A 22,754-nucleotide genomic window follows, 5' to 3' on the forward strand; every position below is an offset into this window, starting at 1 on the left:
TGTTTGGGTTTAGTCTGATTTTCACACATGCTAATGATCTCTAAATGATACTGTATTTCATTTGGTAGTCTTGAGGAATTCTATCGCCATAGCAACTGGGATGTGAGACCAGAAGTTATAGGCGAGGCTTAGAATTCTGACTTCTCTCATACAGTGTGGTAAGGGCTCTGTGTCCCCAGCTGGCTGTCAGCAGAACCTTCCCTATAGGGGCTCAGCATAATCCACTCCCCTTTCCTCCTTGCTCTACAGCCCCATAAGGAGAGTCCAGCTATTGGCTTCCTGGAGCGGATAAACTCTCAGAGAATCAAGTCCTACACTCTCTTAGAGAATGGAAGATGGATGATTTTAGAATTTGTGTTTGGATGGGGAAAAAGTGTTTTAAAGTTTCCTGTGTTAATAACTCCTTAGAAATTTGGGATGAATAACAGATTTGTCATCCATGGAGCTCAAGCTGCCACTGTGAGGTGGGGGCATCAGGAAGTGGTCCTTCGTGTCCTCTTTTCCTCCAAGTCCCCCACCCCGCACTTGCATCTGGCTTCTTCCATTTGCTTCCTTGGCTTCCTGTTGGAGCCATGGTTCTGAGGAAGCTCCTTGCTTAGGGCTGACCTGTCTTCCACACCCTTGAGTTCCTGCTAATTAGTGCCCAGGTCCCTCCTATGTCTGGGCACATCCTAGAGGAATGTTAGAGGAGCAGAGGTGGTCGGACCCTCCCTCTTGCAAGGGCTAGAGCCGAAGGCTTTTCCTGGGAGTCCAGAGTCCAAGGGCTGGGGGTAGAGAAGTTCTAATACCAGGTAGGCATCTCTAGAGCCTGATACTCAGCATCTTCTGCATCTTGTCTCCCTCCACCATTAAGCCATCTGGGCTCAGAAAGTTCCCCAGGAGCCTCCCAGGCAGAGCCTCTGTCCCCACATCTGTGACCCCTTCACAGTCTAGGCTCCTCTGTGCTCCAAGTCTGTGGTCCTATTAGCTGAGGACCATAAGCAATGACAGCATGTATCAGACCCTGAACACTTGCAAAGGACCAAATGTCTTGACACATGGTCTTTGGGTATCTAGCTCACTTCCCTCCATGACCAGAGCAGGTAGTGATAGCCACTAGCCCCATGTTATAACTGAGAGGATCAGAGAAGTACAGTGAGGCACCCAGGGCCACACAGATGGGACAGACCAGAACCCGGTATTATGGGATTTATGGCAGGCATCACTCTTTTGAAGAGGGGTCTTAAAGAGAGCTGTTTTAAGGGTGGGGTTCACAGAACTAGTGGCAAACTGCATTAGAAAGATGCAGTGCATAAATTCAATCAGTGCAAAGTAGAGCCCAGCCCTGCTTGAGGCTGCCCTCGTCATCCCTCACTGTGGTTTTGTGGCAGTTGTTCTTTCCCTCGTGTGAAATGAGAAATGCTGTTTGAATAACCGATGGTAAGGGAGGCTGTGCACACTCCGATGGAGAAATAAAAAACCTCCAGAAAGATGCAATTTGGGGGATATTGGAAACCAGAGAATGGAACATCAGTCTATAAAATTCAACACGGCCAATAAAGCTAGAGCAACTGGTCAAGTGTTTTAGTGCGCTCCGCTGCCAGGGAAGCGGTGGGCATGCACTGGGCAGCACGTGCTGGACAGCACGCACCGGGCGGTGTTTCCAGGTATTTGTTCACAGTTCACTGTAGCCTCGTTTGCATAATGTACCTCATGGTTCTGAAGTATCTTAGCATTAGCGTCATGAGCACAACCATGGAAGTGTCTGAGATTATTATTGTCACTGGGTTAAGCACAACTTTCCAGAGCCCACAAAGTCACAGCCGAATGGTCAGAACAGCCTGTAACATGGGCGAAGGTGACCCAGGACAGAGGAGGCGGAGGCTCACACACCTGTCCTCCTCATGCTGACTGTGACCACCCCACTGATGCACGTGTCCTAGGTCACATGTTGTAGTCTCATTTGGTCTGATGGCCTGTGAGCCCAGCTCCCTACAGGGCATGCTGCTCCAAAACCCTTGGTGACCAGCACTCCAGACATACAGATCTTTCTCCTCCCTTCCCTGTTCCACCTCAAGCAGGTCTCTGACCTCACAGAGCCTCAGGAAAGCTCTCCCAGCTCCATGGCAGCTCTCCCATGTGTGGCATTTTGCTTCATGATCACAAACGTTTCTACAGGTGGTGACGGTGCTATTATTTACTGGGGCCCCATCGATATAGGAACAGGCACTCTAGCTTTTCCATTGGTGTGCATCTACACGCTACTGAGCACTGTGCTGGGTGCTGAGAAAATATCAATGCATAAAGCCAATAGTCCCTGCCCGGGGCCCTTGCCATCCAACCCTTCTCTTCCCTCCCAGCCTCAGCACAAAGCGAGTGCTTCAGCCTCCATCTCCACAGGTGTGTTCTGCTGCCTACGTGAAGGTTTCTTGGTCTTCCTCAGACCTCTCTGGGCAGGCAAGGCATGGAATCTCTTCCATGGGCAACTGCTTCAGAATAGAACTTGGGTCCCTGCCATGCTGGGGACTACTTGTAGTAGTGTCTATTGGGTTATTTATATGTTCACATGACCTCCCAACCCATGGGGCTCTGTCCAGAGGGGTAGACACAGACCCTAATACCAACCTTGCAAGGGCATGAAGGGCATACTCTACATGGAGACCCTGGGTCATGCTCTGTTATCTGGTCCCTAATGGATACATGGTCTGCCCCAGCTAGAGTTTGGTTTGACCTCTCTGGAGGTGGGGCACAGACTGAATATTTATCCTCAAAATGTCCCTTCTGTCCTTGGGTTAAGATGCCAGTCCTGTCCTCTTTACTTACACTGTACCTGACCTATGCACCGAGTACTTTGGTCATTGGCCTGATCCATCACAGAACTCTTAAACACAGGGCAAGGAGCCCTCTCCCTACCTTTGAGGAAGCAGTCCTTGCTATGGACGCTGACAACTCTCTTCCCCAACAGACAGGCTGCACGGCGGAGTTCACAGTGGTTCTCGTAGAGCCGCCCATCCGAGCCACACACAGGCATGTAGCGGGGCCTGCACACCTCCAGACAGCGGCACACAGGCCGTCCTGTCTCCCTGTTGAGCACGCATCGGCTCCCACGGCTACAGAGCTTCTTCCCACAGGAGACTGGGATCCCGGGGCTGGGAAGACCTGCGGTGCACACAAACACAGAGGGTCAGCTGTGAGGACTGGAGGGCAGCTGAAAACTTTCTTTGTTGCTCTTTCAGGTCACAACCAATAGGGGCCTCAACTTCTTGTGAGGCTGAGGTTACCCAAGATGTGGCCAGGGGGCTGCAGGGACTCGATGGAATCATCTCTGTCCTTCCAACAAGAGAAAACCATTGGTGCCAAGAGGGGCATCTTCCTGTGCAAAGCTCAAGTTGTACTGCAATTTGCCTGAACATCGCAGACAGCATCTTGGGGAACCTTTGTGCTTTCTTTAGCTCACTTTTTCTACTGAGAGTTGACCAATAAAAAATACCCAGTCTTTCTGTGCTCACCAAGAAGCACCTTAGGCTGAAGGACAGAGCTGGCATCCACTGTCCCCAGGCCTCAAAAGAGCCCCCTGGACTAGAACCCATCAACATCCACCTCTATAAAACTGGCTGCTGCCCTCACCCCTTTCTGCTTCCTTCCATTCCCTCTTTTTATTTGTAGTTTTTCTGAGTCAGAGACTCATGTAACCCAGGCTGCCCTCAAACCCCTGATTTTCTTGTCTCCACCTCCCAAGGGCTGGGATCACGGGCATGTGCCACCAGGTCCAGTTTTCTTTCCTTTTTTTTTGGTTTTGTGAGACCGTGTTTCTCTGTAGCCCCAGCTGGCCTGGAGCTTGCTATGTGGACCATCCCAGACCAGTCTTGTTTTCATAGAGATCGGCCTGCCTCTACCTCTGCCTCCCAAGCCTGGGATTACAGGCAGATGTCACCACATCTGGCTTTCCCTTTCTTAAGTGACAACTCACAGCAAGGCTGTACTACCAGGCACCGTAGGAGTCCCAGTATTGAACAAGCCATGAATCTTTCCGTTTCTGACCTGATCATTCTGTAACGTGATGCCACCCATGCAGAGGAGATATCACTTTGATTGGAGACAGAGCAATCAGAGCAAGGGGCATGAGATAAAGCCTGGCCAAGAGCTATGCGGGGCTAGAAGCTGTTTTGGTTTTTTTGTTGTTTTTTTGTTTTTGTTTGTGTGTATCAGAGACAGAGAGAGACAGAGAGAGAGGTGGAAAGGGCTCTCATATAGTAAGTAAAGTGGCCTCAGAGCCGAGATGGCCTCTCTGAAACAGGAGAACCCACTGATAACAGCATTTTTATATCTCGGATGGAGACCCAAAGTGAGTAACAGTGTGGAAGCAAGGTACAGTCCCAGGAAACTGGGACACCCAAGCAGAGAAGCTGAGGAATGCCATGGTGGCACTGGGGAGCCACTGTAGAATCTAGGGAGGAAGTGTGGCACAAGAGGAGGTGGTACTCCGAGGGCTCAGGATGGGAGTAGGGAGCTGCTGGGGTGGGGGAACCCCACAGGTTGCTGTTTGTCCCTGAAGACACTATATTCCTTGTATCTGTGGACAGAAGGTCGAGACCCCAGGATTGACAGCTGCCACATTGCTTGGGTGTCTTCTGTGCCCAACACACCCACAAGGATCTCAGGATGTAGTGATCACTCACACCCAGGGGGCAAACAGCTGAGCCTATTTCACTGATAAGAGAGAAGTCCACCAGGCCCCTGGAACCATTTCACTGTACCACATGAGTCCAGGAAACCAGAGGATTACCACACAGCATTGACAACAGCACGTGGAGGGCTGAGGGAGAAACCAAAATCCAAAGAACTAAAACAGGAATGCAGATGCTGTGGCTACAGAGCTCTTTGCTTTAAGTTTTAACTCTGCCGTCTTCAGGACTTGGTGGTGCACATCTGTAATCTCAGTACGTGGGAGGTGGAGGCAGGAGGATCAGGAGTTCAAAGTCAGCCTCTGTCTACATAGTGAGCTTGAGGCCAGTCTGGGCTACATGAAACCACGTCTCAACAAACAAACAAACAAACAAACAACAAACAAAAAGCCAAAACAATAAAACAAAAATAAAAATGTGGGGTTGAGGGGTGCATCAGTGGTTAAGAGTGCTTACTGCTCTGTCAGAGGACTAAAGTTCAGATCCTAGCACCCACTTTGAGTAACTCCAGCTTCAAGGACACCCTCTTCTGGCCTCTGTGGGAACTTACACATACATGTGAACATACACACAGACATACATAAATAAAATAAAATAGATCTTTAAAATACAAAAAGAAGAACTGGAGAGATGGCTCAGCAGTTAAGAGCACTGGCTGCTCTTGCAGAGGACCCAGATTTGATTCCCAGCACCAACATGGCAGCTAATAACTATCTGTAACTCCAGTTCCAGGGGATCCAACGCCCTCTTCTGATTTCTGCGTGTATTGCATGACATGGGTGCACTTACATACATGCAGGCAATACACTCATACACATGTAATAAAAATATTTTAAAAACTCCTGAACACGTACAAAAACACCAAACAACCCCAAACAAATAAATTGTTTTCCATATGTTTAGGAAGACAGAATGGTCCTGGTTGTCAACACTGAGCCTTTGGTCCCAGCTTCTGCCCCCCTGGAACAAACACATAAGGAGGGAAAGAAAAGATCCCCTTTTATCCTGTTTTGGGTTAAGGTCTGCTTTTCATCCTCATAGATTTGAAAGGGAAAATAATCAGTTATCAGCAGATTAACTACTTGCTTCAATAACTCATTTAAATTCCCCTAACCTTGGCAAGTTAAGAAATATTGACTTTTTCTTGAATCCTAATAAACTCGAAGGTCAACAGATCTCTGCAGTGTAAAAGTGCAGATTGTGAAGGGGTGTGTGAACCTCCTTCATCTGCTTGGATGACTGTCACCATGTCCCCACAAAGGCTCCCCACCCCACTCCCACCCCATGCCGCTTTCCTGCTGAGGCTGACAAGTGGTGGTGGCTGCAAAGGGACAGAGCCGAAGGCCGGCTCTTAGCAGGGGGAGGCTCTGGGCTGGAGGCTCCCACTCACGGGAACCGCGGCTGCTTTGCCACAAAGTGTGTTTGATTAGCAGGATTCTCCTGGGTTGTTGGGAAACTGGCTACCCTGCAAAGTGCTGGCGGCTACTAGAAGAAACTAACAGAGCTCTAAAAATATCAGCTTTTGTTTCTTTCCCAAGACAGGGTGAGGACGTGAAGCCTGGCCATTGGACGGCTGTTTTAATAAACTTCCCTGTGCAAGCAAGACGAAACTGATTAATGGCCCCATTTTGAAAGAAGGAGGCCAAGCTTTTGGCCCCTGAGAAGCAGCAGTGGGCTTCTTTGCCATTTCTGATCCCTCTTGCTCTCTCCCTCTGGCTATCAGCTCTAATCCACTCCTGGGGGTGCATTTCCTTTTACTGACATCCTGTCCCTCTTTGAATCCTTCCCCCAGAGTATCTGCCCCATCTCTGGCTTCAGGAGGCTTTGTTAAGTGCTGGACCACTGCTCTTCTGTTACCAAAGGACACTAGCCTTTAAGAAACACAACAGTTTTAAGAGTGCATCTCTTTAAGAACAATTTAGTGCCAATGTATCAATGCCAGGTTAGGGGCTAGCTTGAGGAGGTTGATGTGGGCCACACACAATGAACTTCTGAGGGTCCATTTTTGCCCAACCCCCCCAAGGGGGCGCAGGAGGAAAGTGGAAGGATGAGGCATGAAGGAAAGAGATAACCATGAAGGTGCCTTCTGTAGTTAAGGGAACTAGAGAGCTAAAAGGCCAAGGAGAGGGATCTCTGGACTCTACCCATGCAGATAGGAGTCCCCACTCTATTTGACCCCGTCCTTTAAAAAGCCCGGCTGCAGTAAACACCTCTGAGGGCCATTGCAACGTGGGGTGCATCAAATGCCTACAATGATTAGCTTGCAGGTGCCTTTCTATAGGCTTTGCTCTGAGGGGTCATGGTTAAGAAAACACCCGTGCCGACTTGTGACCATGGACGATAGCAAAAACATTCAGGTTCTCTCTCTGCCATGGAAATCAGATGTTGGCAAATATTTAATTCCTAATTATGTGGAGTTAAGACAAAAGAAGCTTTAAAACCCCATCTGTGTCCCTCACCAAGGCTGTCAACAGCAGGCCCTATGGGGAGCTGAGCTTGCCTAGGGAGGGATGGGCATGGATAGACGGTGATCTGACCCCAGCTTCAGAGACACTGACCACGAGGTAGTTCCCTCATTAAACAAGCCCCTTGTTGCTTCCTTCTTGTCATTAAAGCAGAATGAATTCCCCACACCTACTGGGATGATGATAAAGCAGTAATGGAAAAGGTAACGGAGTGAGACTCCCGGCAACTGCCTCCAGTATTTATGAGAACCACCGTGATGCATGAAGAGGAGAGCACATGCCTAATTTACAGTCATAAAGAAAGTCGTTTACCCAGGTTAAAAACTGATCATCTTGCCAAATAAGCTGCATTTCAGCACTAATTAAATTTACTGAACACGGGTAGAAATGGGAACTGACACATTAAAAGGACGGTGGTGGAGTCACAAATCCATTTGCACCAGTTGGTGCTAAAGATTCCCCCTGGGATTCGAAGGCTGACTCTGGATAAGAATGTCACAGACCTGGCGGCCATAAGTTCTGAGTCTGGGTGTGGGTGGCTTTGTGCTGGCCTGAGTCCTAGGGGAGGATGTTCAAGGAGGGTAAGCTCCAAGGTAGATCCTGGACAGAGAAAGGCAGGTCTCCATTCACCACCAGCAAGCCGCCTCCGGCATGGCTTCCTCACAGCCCAGTGCATCCAAGAACCTAGGTGGGTCCCTTCACTTCCAAGATCTGGCTCAGTCTCTGTAATGGATTCCTTGGCCCACAGCAAATCTTCCTCAGAGACAGTGCTTTGGATGACACGGGGCAGGGTGTGTGTGTGTGTGTGTGTGTGTGTGTGTGTGTGTGTGTGTGTCTACAGTCCAGTGTTCCCTTTGAGATTCATGTTGATAAGCATCATGATTGTCATAGGATTAAGAGACCGGCCTTTCAGAGGTGGCCAAGTCATCACATTGGATACTTTTCTCATTGCTGTCACAAAATATGTGACAAAAGCCACCTAAGGAAGGAAGGGTTTATTGTGGCTCACGTTGGAGGGTGCAGCCCATCTGCTGGCAGAGGCTTGAGGCCTCGACAGTCAGGAAGCAGAGAGAGCTGAATGCTGGTGCTTGGTTCCCATTTACTGAGTCTAGGTTCCCCTCAGCTAAACCTTTTTGTAAACACCTTTATAGGCATGCCTAGAGGTGTGTTTCCATGGTGACTGTAAATCCAGTCAAGTTGGTCATGAAGATCGACCATGATAATCACCATTACATGAGAGCTGCTGTCATGTGGAAGTCGTCAGCATGGCGTGGATTCCTGATCAGCCCGTCTCCTCTCTCCTCAGTTCTCACCTACCTTGCTGCCACATCACAGACCGGTGCAGAAAGGCCTGTCGGATGCTGGAACCATGTTCTTCGATTTCCCAGCCTCCAAACCATGATCCAAAAAACCTTTTGTTTGTAATTTACCCAGCCTGTGGGACTGCGCTAAAGCAACAGAGCACAGATTAAGAGGAGGGGAACCCATCTGCTTTTCCACTTTGGGATGTAGATTGGGGCATGTTTTGCCCAGTCCTGCTTCCATGCCCAGAGACTTTCTTTGGCCTTGGTCCCACCAACCCCAAGGAGGTCTCAGGAGGTTCTGCCCCACATCTTGGGTAGAGCCGTATCACACGCCTCCTCCTGCAGCGGCCAACGGTGCTCACACAAAGGACCTCAGGATGAAGTCCCCATAATCTCACCCTCACCCTGTGAAGGTACAGTGAGGCTCTGAGGAAGCCACTTGAAAGCCAAAGAAGGCCAGAAGAGTGGACTGGATGCGGAAGACAAAGACAACATCACAGGACTGAGAGCCTCAAGAATCTGGCCTGCCACTTTCGGTGAGCCCGAGCCTGGCACCGCAGCTGTCTCCATGTTATGCTGACAGAGGTATCTGTAAGGAGGCAGGTGGTCACCGTGGGAAGCAGGGTTGAATGCTTTCTCATCCGTGTTGCTTCTGTGTATGTGAGCACACATGTAAGCAGGTGTATACATGTGTGTAATGGCATGTGGAGATCAGAGGTCAACTTCAGGCATCAACCCTTAGGAGCCATCCATATTGTTTTTTTTTTTTTTTCTAAATGTATTTTTAAGTTTATGTGTACATGTGTGTGCCTGCATGAGTTTATGTGTACCACATGTATGCAGGTGCCCAAGGAGAGCAGAGGCCATTGGATTCCCTGGAACTGGAGTTACAGGTGGTTGTGAGCTGCCTGATGTGAATGCTGGGAACCCAAACACAGGTCCTCTGCAAAGGTAGTAAGTACTCTTAACTGCTGAGCCATCCATCTCTCCAGTCCTAGTTCAACTTGTTTTTTGAGACAGGGACTCTTATTGGGGCTTGTGATTAGACTATGCAGGCTGACTAGTGAGCCTCAGTAATTCTCTTGTTTTTGGCTCCTCAGTGCTGGGGTCAAAGGCATATGCTGCTACACCCAGCTATTTACATGGGTGCTGGGAATTAAACTTAGGTCCTTTTGACTGCATGGCAAACCTTTATGTACTGAGTCATCTTCCCAGGTCTGGTCATTCATGAGGAAGAAAAGCTGTTTCTGAGGAGAATTTGAGGAGTTCCATGCACTCAGGAGTAGGCAGGTCAGATGAGGTGGTTGGGCATGGCACATAGCCAGTGAGTGACCCACAGGCTAAGAACACAAGGACCTCTGGGGTTACCTTTCCCACCAGAAGGAATCATTTGCATCTTTACTGGGAATAAATGTATAAGGTCACACAGAACCTTACAGGCCAGGCTGTTAATTAATGGTAAGTAGTGAGCTGAACAGAGAGGCAACCCCTAGCTTGGGTCAGAGATCCCCTTAGGTGGGCCTGTTAAGCAAGGCACTGATGTATCACTTGCCTTATTTCCAAGGAGCCCATGAGGGTTCCTATTCCTCCCTCAGAGGCCCAACCTTACAAAGAGACCCCAGAAAAGGGGAAACTAGATAACTAAGTTCAGCTTTAGATAGACAGAAGAGAGACTGCTCCTTTGAAAGTCACCATGGAGCAGGAGAGAGCGAGCTGGAGGAGAGTGTGAGCTGGAGGGAGTCAGAGCCACAGGCACCAGCTGATGCTCAATGCTGCAGATGTGTCAGAACTAGTTATATAGCTACCCTACCTTGCTTCCATCCGACCACCCGCTTCAGACTTGCTATTCACCCAGGACTGTAGTCCTTGGTGCTTGGTGGCTATGTGACCCTAGGTAAGTGCCCTACTGTCTTGTCTTTCTTATTGAAAACTGCTGCCAGTGTCTGTCCCTCACAGGCTGGCTTAGAGGACCGAACGAGATCGTTCACAAAAGGAGGCTGGTACACAGCAAAGCCTAGATCCAGAGCTGAGTTACTGAGGGAAGAGTAGGGCTGGAAAAGAGGGAGCTCTGTGGTGTGTGGGATTCAAGTGTGTGCGAGGTTGGTGGGGTGGTGTTGTCTTGGGGAGGCCAGCCAATATGAAAGGCGAACACATTTATGCTGAAAGTATTGACTGGATTTAGAAGGCAGGCTCAAAGCAGCTGGCCTCAAAATATTCCCCAGGAAATGCTTCCCCTGCAGTTTCCCCAGCCCCAAGACTTGTTTGGAACATGGAACCTCTGCCCAGCTTCCAAGCTGTCGGGACAAAGTGACTGCAGTTGATTGACTGGAGCCCAGCTCTGCAGGCTTCATTCAGCATCTACCGGCTACATCACGTTGTCACCAGGACCCCGATCGGCAGGGGACCCTGGAGCTCGCCATCAAAGGCAGCCTTACAGGGGCCTGGACTCTGGCACTTTGGCGTGAGTGTGCATTTCTGTGTATGCTGGTATATGTATGTGTGTACATTTGTGTACATGCATGTGGAAGTCAGAGGACCATATCTGCTATCACTCATCCGTTGCCGTCCCCCTTGATTTTTTGAGACAGGATCTCTAATTGGCCCAGACCTTGCCAAGTAGGCTAGTGTGGCTATCCAGTGAGCCCCAGAGACCCTCCCACCTCCACGTCCCCAGCCTGCTTGACTTTTAAAGTGGGTTCTGGGGATCAAACTCGGGTCTCTGCTTATAGCGCAAACAATTCACTGACAACCATCTTCCCAGCACTTTAAAAGTCATGCCTATTGTTTATTTAATTAACAACTGTGTGGTCCTGAGGTTGGAACCCGATGCCCTGGGCATGGAAGCAGTGCTCTGCTGCTGAGCCTCAGCCTAGGTCTTCTTTGCAGAGCCAGGTCAAAGCATTTCTCACCTTTCCAGAGCCTTCTGATTGTAATGTCTGTCTCCCCTTCTGCAGTGTGGGAGGTCAATGAAAACTCCCACCTCACTATTTCTAGAACTTTCCTCCAAGCCTCCCCCAGGCTACTCCATCCAAATAAAGGAGCTTCGGGGTTCCATCCTGGGACTCTTTCTAGGCTGCTTTCTAGCATTCCATACTCTTTGCAATCCCACTGGGGATCTCTGCTCCCCAAATGCAGACTCTAGGGCTGGGCTCTTGGCAGCCAGCTGGGCTCTACAGTCCTTAGAGTCCCAGGGCCCAGGGTGAGGTCTTCATGGTGTCAGGCCAGACCCAGGCTCCACTTCTCAAATACTCAGAGCTCAGCAGGGGGCCTGACAGTGGGCTGCAGAAAATTTCAGGGGACACTGAATCTGATGAAGACAGGCAAAGACCCAAAGTTGACTGGCGAGAGATGGGAGGGGTCGAAACGGATGAACTGAAGAAACAGGGTAGCTGACGAAGAGGGAAAGGAGTAGAAGCGACTGAAAGCACTGGCCAGGGGGATGTGAGACCTGGGGTCTGCAAGGCAATTTCTTCCTAATGCCAGCCTCAGGCTCCTCACTGGTGCCGGGAAAGGGTTGGATTGAGAGCCCTTGAGATCTAGCCTGTTATGATGGTACACATCCGTAAATCCAGCACTTGGGAGGTTGAGGGAGAAGGATTTCAGTGGGCTGAGGCCAGCATGAGCTACAGAGTGAGACCTTGCCTCAAGAAATCGAAAGGAGAGCCTCTGAGATGGTAACACTCATCTCCTACCTGTGAACTGTGGGTGTATGCCAGAATCAGTGTTTCAGCTTGGATATCTTCTGGCTATAAAAGAACTGCAAAAAATCCCCACCATTATTCTTTTTCCTCTATTTGCCCAATCACGTTATCTTAACTGGCTTTTGAGGGGTTATTTTGGAAACCTTCTTGCGAACAAAAGCAGCATATAAATGTACAGTACAATCGAAGCTTTGCTCCTGGGAGCATTTCTTTTACAAAATGGCTTTATTTTAGAGTACTTCCTCCAAATAAATTCTTCTCCCCAAGTTCCTTTTTCTTGCTGAAAGCCCCTCCAGCTGGCATCCATCTTAGGCTCTGTCATCCGGCACCTCATTTTTCCTCCAGGTACCAAGCCCCTCTGTCACTTTCTCTCTCTCCTTTGAGCTCACTTCAGCTCTGAGCTGATGAGACCAGATGTTGCTACTCCCTATGGGTCTTCACCATCTTTCAGATGCCTCATACGTGGGGCTCACTCCAGCTTCTCCACCAACTAATGATTCAAGGGCATGACTCCTCTGGCTGCCTCCAATTATTTCAGGGATTACTGTGGGAGACACTCAGAGGGAGGGGCTGGAATATCTCCTGCCACTTTATCCCTAAAGGCTTGCCAGCCTAAAAGGATGCCAACTTCTAGGACCCTTTACGTGCAGTGCAAGTGCTGCCTATAGGTCAGTCTCCTGTCTTGGTGAGATCACTTGTCCTAGATGTGTCTCATGATGATAGTATAGTATGATGGTTAGTGTTTGTTGTTAACTTGACAGATCTAGAATCACTTAAGAGACAAGCTTCCAGGAATATACATATACATATGTACACATCTAGCTTAAGTTAGCATCTGGGCATACCTGTGTGTGTGTGTGTGTGTGTCGGGGGGTGTAACTTGATTGGGCTAGCTGAGATGGGAAGACGTGCCCATTATAGTGGGTGGCACTATTCCCTGGGTTCGGATCCTGGACTACAAACAATGGTTAAAGTGAGCTGAGTGTGAGAACGTATTGCTTGCTGCTTCCTGACTGTGGGTGCAGTGTGACCAGTTCCTGTTATGACCACCCTGCCATGGTGGACTGTACCCTTGAACTGTGAACCAAAGAAGACTTTTTGCCCTTAAGTTGCTTTAGTTTGCATATTTTACCACAGCAACGGGAAAGGGAACTGAGGCATGTGGTCTCAGTCTCAATTATACTTTAGAAAAAATGGGAGGTCAGTTAAAATATTTAATATTAGCATGCACACATGATTACTGCGTAATCATTAAGGTGCCAGTTTCTCCTCTCAAGGATCACTTTTCTCTCAATGGATTGATCAGCCATAAAACGTGTACTGTGTAACATCAAGACAAAGCTTAGCAATATAAAGGATCCCAGGTGTGACGGTTAGCTTTCATTTGCCAACTTGACACAAACTGGAAATCAATGGGAAGAGAGTCTCGGTAGGGAATTATCTAGATCAGGCTGGCCTGTGGGCATGTCTGTGGGGACTATCTTGGCTACAGTAACCGATGTGGGAAGACCCAGTCTAAAGCTAAACAGCACTATTCCCTGGGTTTGGATCCTGGACTGTGTAAGGGTAGAGAAAGGGAGCTGGGTCCAACATGCATGCATGCATTTCTCTTTGCTCTTGACTGTGGATGTGACTAGGTAGCTGCTTCACCTGCCTTGACTACCCCACAATAATGAGTTGGTCCCTGGACCTGCAAGCTGCATAAACCCTTCCTCCCTTAAGCTGCTTTTCGTGAGGGCCTATATCACAGCAACTGAAAGGAAAACAGGACACTGGTCTCCATGTGCCCAGCAGCTGCCAAGGCCTCTGGCCAGTGGGCTGATTGGAGGATGGCTTGCTAGGTCTGCTCTTTCTAAGACCAGAAAGGTCTGTGGGGACCATGGCTTCCCCCATGTACCTCCATAGGGACCTTGCAACTGTTTGTCTCCACAAGTTCCCAGGCTCAGTGTTCATCCCAACAGGTATTATCTGTGAGTTCACTACTGCCTTAAGTAGTTCAGTGCCTGACCTTCAGCTCCAAAGAGCAGGTGTAGAAAAGAACTATGCACTTCAGGAGGTCCAGCCTGCAGAGAAGGAAGGGACAGAATCACAGCTTCCAGGAGAGGGTGACAACTTAGACAATGACCCAATAACACCCAAACTCCAGGAGAATTAAGTACAGCACCAAGAGGGTTTTAAGAGAGCCCTGATTTTTAAGCCCCCCCCAAAGATAATCAGAGTCTTTTAGGAAGAGAAGAGGCATATTTGAGACTCTAATGGCTTCCAAAATCAAGTAGAGAATATATCTAGAAAGACTTGGCTAAAGGAAGTAAGAGAAATCTTAAAATCTATCAGTCCTTCCTCCCAGTAAAAACTTGAAGGGAAAAGGAAGAGAAGAAAACTTTTTTAAATTGAACATCTATGATTTTCATACAGTATAGTTTGATGGTATTTAGTTACCCTCCCCATCCACATATTCCCCAACTGTGCCCTGCCCAATTTAATGTACTCTCTTATATTTGATTTGTGGCCCCAAATGTCCTTCAGTGTGGGTCTGTCCACTGGACACACCAAGAGTCCCAATCCTGTAAGACACTGTCTCTGCCCCTCCCAGCAGCCATCAGTTGCCAAAAGTTCCTTAGGTTGAGTTGGAATTTCTTACCCACTTCCCCATGTCTGTGCTGGAATTTCGGTTGGTTTGAACTTGCATAGGATTTGTGCCTGCTGTCACCATTGTTGTGAGTTCATATGAGTAACTGGACAGCTGTCTGGAGCATTCTGTTTAGAAAACTTCTTAAATATGTCACTTTAGATACTCAATCACCATTTCCAGTAAAAATCAGGAGTCAGAAAAGCAGTTATTATTATAGTCATTATTCAAAAATGAACCAGGTAGGATGAGGAGATGAATTAACCTTAATGTTTGAAAAAGAAAAGCAATTAACAGCTACTCTTTCCTTTCAGATTATGTATCTACATATTTACAGAACCAAGAGACTGGTGGAAAAATATTAAGATGACGGGGCTGGTGGTACAGGTCTATAATCTCAGCTACTTGGGAAGCTGAGGTAGGAAGATTGCAAGTTCAAGGTCAGCCTGGGCAGCATAATGGAAAGTCAAAAGCAGGCTGGGGATACTCAGCTCAGTGATGGAACACTTTTCTGTTCACCCAGCATGTGCAGGGCTCTTGGTTTAGTCCCCAGTACTGAACAAAGTTAAAATTATAAGACAATTTTGATAAAGTAGCTGGACAGATGATAAATGTGTCAAAATTAACCACTCTGCTCTGCATTAGCAATAAACAATTAGACACAGAAAAGGCAAAAATAGTTCACTCACAATAATGGCAAAACCCATAAAATATTTATGAATAAATTTGACAAGAAAGCCATAGGACCTATATGAAAAGGACTATAAAATCTTATTGAAGGTCATAAAATAAGATTTGAACAAATGCAAAGTCATTTCTTATTCTCTCAGTGGGAAGACACTGCCATAAATTCATAAATTTAATGTAATCCTTTTGAAATAGTATAAAGTGGCCTTTAAAAGTTCATTTGAAAGACTAAGTACCTTCATATAACCAAGAAAAAATAAATAATAGCAAAGGGGAGGGTTGTGCCTGGCCAGTATTAGAAGATCAGACCGAAAGGCTGTTGGGATAAAAGCAGGACGATACTGAGGAAGGAATAGGCAAATCGATGACAATAGTGCAATAAACTAAGAGAGGATCCAGAAATATATCCCAACACACAGGAAAATCACTATGACAAGAGGGATCATTCTGATGGCGGAAATGGGGAGTACTTCATTAATAATGCTGGTGCAGCTGCTCACCTACCTGCCGTAAATAATGTTGGAACATTCTCCCATCACACACACACAGAGTCAGATCCAAGTAACTGAGTACACTTTGGCTGTTCTTATCAAATGAGTAGGAAGAAAACCATACAGTAAATTAATTGAACTTAGTTTATTAAGTTGATAAATTGAAGTTAATTTAATATTATTTGCTGGAGGTCCAGCCCAAGTCTTTGTGCATGCTTGGCAAGTATGCTAGGGGACAGCAAAGGCATTACAGCATGGTGAGCAAGCATCTTCTCATTCATCCATTGAAAGACAAGCTCCATGTGTGTGGTGGGAATTTTCCCATGGTATATCCTCAAACCCCCTTAGAAGTAACTATTATCCTGAGTTTTGTGTTTCTTTTTGTTTTCTATTTATTATTTTTATTTTATGTGTATGAGTGTATTGCCTGCATGTGTTTAAGTGCACTGTCTTGCAATGCCCGTGGAGGTCAGAAGAGGGCATTGGATCTCCTGGAACTGGAGTTACAGACAGTCGTTAGCCATGATATGGGCGCTGGGTTTCAAACCCAGGTCCTCTGCAAGAGCAGTTACCGCTCTTAACCGCTGAGCCCTCTCTCCAGCCCCAAGGTTTATGCTTCTTAATTTTGTTTTTCTTGTAGTGTTATCTCACCCATGCAATGCGTTTGTGTTATATGCATATGAGTATGTGGGTTGCATGCACCTGTGCACACACATGCACAGTCTGGAGCAGGACACTGGAGATCTCTCTCTCTCTCTCTCTCTCTCTCTCTCTCTCTCTCTCTCTCTCTGCCTTACTCCCTTGAGACAGGGTCTCTCACTGCACCAGAAGGTTGTTGTTTAGACTACAGTGGTTGGCCAGCAAACTCTTGGTATTCTCCTTCATCTATCTCACCAGTGCTGGGGTTCCAGGCAACCATGCCCAGCTTTTTACATGCGTGCTGAGCATTGGAACTCAGGTCCTCATGCTTGCACAGCGAGCATTTTTACCCACTAACTCATCTCTCCAACCCCTCACCTATGCATAGCTATGCAATATGGAATTTTTATATGCTTTTTCTTTTTTATTGATTTTTTTGGTGTGTATTTCATAAGAACATCCCAAACAATCTTAATCACCCTCCCATAGCCTCCCTAACCTCCGACTGGAGCCCATGCGTTCTGTCATCCTGTTACTGTCCTCTGTGTTATCAGTGTCCCCAGCTGTTACCCAATGCAAGTCCATCCACTGAGTCTAGTCAGCCTGTCTAGAGGTCTTTGTTTTAGAAAGGTCAGCTGTTCCTCATCTAGCACCCATCAGTTGCCAACATTCCTTTAGATAAGATTGGGGTCTGCTGTTCATTTTCCCAGTCCTATGCTGGGTCACTGTCTGGGAGTCTCTTGGGCCAATGATCTTAAGAGTAAAAACAAATCTGTTTATCTGGGCTGTTTGGTCTTAAACACCCAAAAGAAAAGTATAACCAAAGATTAAAGTGATCAGTATGTTTCTTTAAGAGTCAATGTGTATAGCTAAAGGCAGAACAATAAACAATGCCAGACAGGAGACACCTTCCTTCATATGCTTTTTAATTTTGTGTAAGTGATGTATATTCCTGTCTGAGAATTAGTTCTTTTGATTTCACAGTTTTTTTAGCCACATATTTATGTAAACTTGTAATTAATTCATATCCATTTATAGTACCCACTGTCACATTTACCACTATGCATTTAATATTCCTTTAATATTTTTATTTATTATCTTTATTTTATGAGTATGGGCTACATGTGTGTAAGTGCAATACCCTCGGAGGTCAGAAGAGGGCAATTGGATCTCCTGGAAATGAAGTTATGGACAGCTGTTAGTCACCATGTGGGTGTTGGGAACTGAGCCCAGGTCCTCTACAAGAGCAGCCAGTGCTCTTAACAACTCAGACAGTCCTCTAGCCCCAGATATATTTTCTTCTGTTTACAAAATACATGGTAACAATGTACAAATACATTGCATAATTAACACAAAGTTAAAAGTTAATATTTTTACATGCCATATGAAGATTTTTAGAATAAACTCCAGCTACCCTTTTTTTGACCTAAATACCTGACTGTCTTATATAGTAATTCTACCTTTATTTATCATATTTTCTTTCTTCAAATTCTCTTAGTCACATTAGTCTAAAATGTCCATTTTATTCTCATTTTATTCCTATATTTATTGACAGTGATATAGATTAAATACCTTGTACACACTAGGCAAGTTCTCTACTACTGAGCTATTTTCCAAACCCCTTTATTCCCACTTTAAACAGGTATTGGATTGAATTAAATAAAACATATAATCTGAAATACAGATTCAAATGGTCTTTGATAAGTGAAATAATGAAGTTATTTGTGTTTAATATGTTTGTACTTCATTAGTTTTCCTGAAAATGAGGATTTACGTTTTTATAAATTCTTAAAAATTCTCAGCCATTTCCTAGCATTATCTCTACTCCATTATTTCTGTTTTTTTTTTTTCCAGGTATTCCAGTTCAACATATGCCACAAGTTCCCATTGTATTTAAATATCTCATCTCACATTTTCACTTTATGCATTTCTATGCTGAATTCTGTATAATTTCTTCAACTCTATCTTCCAGACCCTGAACGCCCGCTTCAGTTATTACTAATCTTCTGCCAAACTCTCATTCAATTGATTTTCAATTTTGCAATTTTTTGCCAGAAGTTCTATATTGTGCTTCTCAAAGATGATTCAACATTTGTATCTTTTTTTTTTTTTTTGGTTTTTTTTTTTTTTTTTTTCCCTGTAGCTCCAGCTGTCCTGGAACTCACTATGTAGACCAGGCAGGTCTTGAACTCACAGAGATCTGTCTGCCTCTGCCTACCAAGGTGCTGGGGTTAAAGGCGTGTGCCACCACGCCCGGCTTTGTATGATCTTTTTTAAAAATTTACTTCATTTTTTATTTTTACAATGTATTTTTATTGAATTTTTGTGCATTTCATATAATACATCTTGATCATTTAGATCTCTCTCCTCTATCTGCACCCCTGATAGCACCCCCAACCAGATTTCATGTATTCTGTGATATATGTCAAGTTCTACTGACCCAGGTTTTTGTCCCTAGAGGTCTCTTGGTATGAGTTTATCTGCTGGAGCCTGGTCAGCCTATCTAGTGTCCCTCCAGCTCTCTCAGACCAGAGATGGCTCAGTAATTAAGAACTCATACTGCTCTTGCAGAGGACCTGGGTATGGTTTCCAGCACCCATATTAAGCAGCTCACTGGTAACGCCAGTTCCAGGGGATCTGATGCTCTCTGGCTTCTATAGGCACCTGCACATATGTGGTACATATAAACTCATACAGGCATACAAATAGTTCAAATAAAGAAAGATAAATCTTAAAAATATTAAGCACAGCAGGGCATGATGGTGCACATCTTTAATCCCAGCACTTGGAAGGCAGAGGCAGGAGTATCTCTGTGAGATCAAGGCCAGCCTGGTCTATATAGTGAGCTCCAGGTCAGCTGGGGCTGGAGGAAGACCGTTTCAATAAAAAGGAAGCACATGTATTTTATATTCTGTGTAATTTTGCCACTTATGGAGTATGCTGATTCTTTCATGGTAGTTTTTCTTCAGGGTATTTTGAGGTTTTAAAAAAGTTCACATTTCCCAGATATTACTCTGTGAACATTTTTAAACATGTGGTTTAGATGTGAGCTTTTATGGATCATATCAAGTATCTAAGTACACCATACTTCTGAGTTAAGCTAAAATTGACGCCTGAGATTTTTAAAAATTTTTATTAATTAATGTTTTATGTGTATGAGTGTTTTGTGAGCATGTGTGTAAGTGTACCCATGTGTACAACACTGGAGATTTAAAAAAATTACTCAGGGGGTTTGAAAATGGGCAAAGATTTTTTTGTGGTGACCAACACATGGCTATAAATTATCAAGGGACTCTTTTTTCTACTTGGTGTCATGATTTGAAATGAGAATATTTTCTTGCTATTTCTTAGAAAAATGCGGATTTCTTTCCTATTCACCCTTATACTAGAGGAGAAACTCTTCTGGGTCTAAGTTTATGTGGGGATGGGAGTTTTAAGTAAGACTACCTTAGAAGGACCCTGGGATTTGTCCTTGGAGCCTGGACTTATAGAGGGTGTTCAAACCGAAGCCAAAGGTCATTCAATTTGTCCAAACCCTTGAGGTGAGCTGTTTTACAGCTGTCTTCTTCTCTGGTTTCCTGATTTTACTTGCTTTTTTAAAGAAAAGATTTATTTATTTTTATTTTATGTGTATGATTCTTTACCTGCATGTATGGTTATGTACTGCATGTGTGCAGTGCCTGTGGGGCCAGAAGCAGCCATCTGATTCCCTGGAGCTGGAGTAATAGGCAGTTGTGAACCACCCAATATGGATGCTGGGAACCAAACCCAGGTCTTCTGCAAGGACATCAATGATTTCTTTTTTTTCTCTTGCAAGAATACTCTAAAAGATTTAAAAGATATTTATCTGAGTCATTGCTAGAGGCAGAAATCAGACTATAATTTAAAAAATAGAATTCAACTATTAGTCATAACTTTGAGAGAAGTGCAGGCTGTTATTTCCAATACATCATCCTTCTGATCTTCAGGCAGGGGCTGGGATCAGGCTCTACCATGGAAAGCCGAGGAAGGCCAGGAGCTGGCTGGACAGTCTACAGAAATCTCCTGAGCCTACCTGCACACTGAAAGCAAATCTAACTCTCCCATCACCAGAAACTTAAACAATGAAGAGAAGCCAAGTAACAGGGTCCTGTGGAGAAGAAGAAGAAACAAACACTTGTTACCAACTTTCACCTCTCTGCCTGAAATAAGAGCGCCTGGTACGAGCACTCGGCACAGTACGCAGATGTGGACGGTGACAACCACGGGGCAGTCACTGACCTATGCTTGACCACCTCTGAAAAAGAAACCAAAGAGCAAGTTGAGTTTGGAGGACTTTCGGAGTGCGTCACTCCCTACTCTAGGCAGGTCCAGCAGTAGGGTCTCTGACATATAATGCTACTTGATTGTGAGTTTGTGCTGACCAGCGTAGGCCTGTTCCTAATGGCCCTGACCTCCAGCACTACAGTGTCAGAAGGGTGTCATTCTCACTGACATATTTACATCTAAAGCCTAAACACAGTATTTGCAAAATTGTTTATAGTACCACAATTAGATAACATCAAAGATCCATGTGTTTCCCTAAGTCAGTCATACTGACCCAAACAAAATTATTCATGACTTATGATGATGTACATATTATTAGAACTCTAATTTTATGTCTATGAGTATTTGATGCCCTGTATGTAAGTGTACCACGTACATGCCTGGTACCTGCAGAGGCAAGAAGAGGGCACTGGCTCCCCTGGAACTGGGGTTATGGTTTCAGAGGTTTTGGTCTATCATAGTGGGGAGTGGGGTGGTACAATTCACACCATGGCAGATAGGAAGGGGCCAGGGCCAGGATATAGTCCTCAAGGACACATCCACAGTGATCTTCCAACCAGGCCACACTTTCCACATAGTCTATTCTACATTTTAACCCATCAATGGATCGACTTATTCATAAAGCCAGTGTCCTCATGATCTAGGCTTGTCTTGGAAATGTTCTCACAGACAGACTGAGGTCTGCTTTACTGATCTCCTAGGCATTTCTTAATCCAATCACGTTGACAATTACAATGGACCATTAGAGACGTATTGATGTAAGCTCATGGTCTACCAGACATACATGTATGAATCTGCATAGATACACATAGAGTTCTTAATGCTGTTGTCTGAAGATCTGAGAAGCTGCAGCAAAACCCAGGAGTAAGAAACACATTTAACTCCCATGACTTGGCATCTAAATACAATTTACCACTAAAGGGAACCAAGGTTCTTTGAAGAAAAGACATATTCCAAGGAGGGACAGGGAAGGCTTAAGAATAGCCTGGAACATCTTGTGCCAGAAAATAAGCAAGCACTTAAAGAAAAATGTTCTGTGTCAAAGGACACTGAAAGCAGTTTGAAGAAACGCCTACTGGTCAAATCTGGTACGTTCCCAGAATGAAAATAAATAAGGAGAGGAACAGAGAACAGCTTTAAGTTGATGGAATCTGCGAGTCCACAGTAATTTTTAAAAAGTGAACAAATAAATGAGGAAGAAGAAAACTCTTTTTCACAGTAGAATTTCAACTAGGAAATGAAAACTAAATAATGGAATCAGAAAACTTCCATTTGGTGATCACCGTAGGCAAAATACATCAATCCATGCTAATATTAGTCAGTGAAAGTCAGAGGAACGACAGGGGCCTTACATAGTCTCTAGGTGCAGTGTTACAGCATGTTTATAATTGTAAAGGAAAACAGACAACTTCACAGTAGGGAGAGTTGGCAGATGCCACCTTAAGTGACCAAAGATGACTTACCAGGCGTTCTTTTGACTGCTGTGATAAGATGCTCTGATCAAAAGCAACTTAGATTTATTCCAGCTTCCCTCTTGCAGTTCCCCACTGCAGGAACATGAAGGCAGGCCTGCGTGTTACTGTGCACAGCATTACCTCCAACCAAAGGACTCACTGCACAGCTGAAGAGGTACAGCAGCAACCAGGCACACTTCTGCTTGCTAGCTGGCCTGCTCACAGACCCATGCTTAGCCAGCTTTCTTATACAGTCCAGAACCACCTGTCCAGGGAATGGTGCCTCCCACAGTGGGCCGGACCCTCCTGCATGAATTAACAATCAAGACCATCCCCCACAGACATGCCCAAAGACTACTCTGATCTGAGCAGTTCCTCAATGGAGACTCTAGGCTGTGACGAGCTGACAGTTAAA

At 45.7% G+C, this 22,754-nt stretch overlaps 1 protein-coding gene across 3 annotated transcripts in view; it reads right to left on the bottom strand.

Moving 5' to 3' along the window:
- Fstl4 (follistatin like 4) overlaps positions 1 to 22,754 on the bottom strand; it is a 458,219-nt gene that overhangs the window by 218,671 nt on the left and 216,794 nt on the right. For all 3 annotated transcript variants that reach the window (XM_029554200.1, XM_029554198.1, XM_029554197.1), the window contains exon 3: positions 2,893 to 3,138. In XM_029554200.1, coding sequence (XP_029410060.1) covers positions 2,893 to 3,138 — 246 coding nt within the window. The remainder of the gene's footprint in view (positions 1 to 2,892; positions 3,139 to 22,754) is intronic.

The sequence above is a fragment of the Nannospalax galili genome, unplaced genomic scaffold (assembly GCF_000622305.1).
Source record: "Nannospalax galili isolate Female #2095 unplaced genomic scaffold, S.galili_v1.0 scaffold424, whole genome shotgun sequence".
Classification (NCBI taxonomy): Eukaryota; Metazoa; Chordata; class Mammalia; order Rodentia; family Spalacidae; genus Nannospalax; species Nannospalax galili.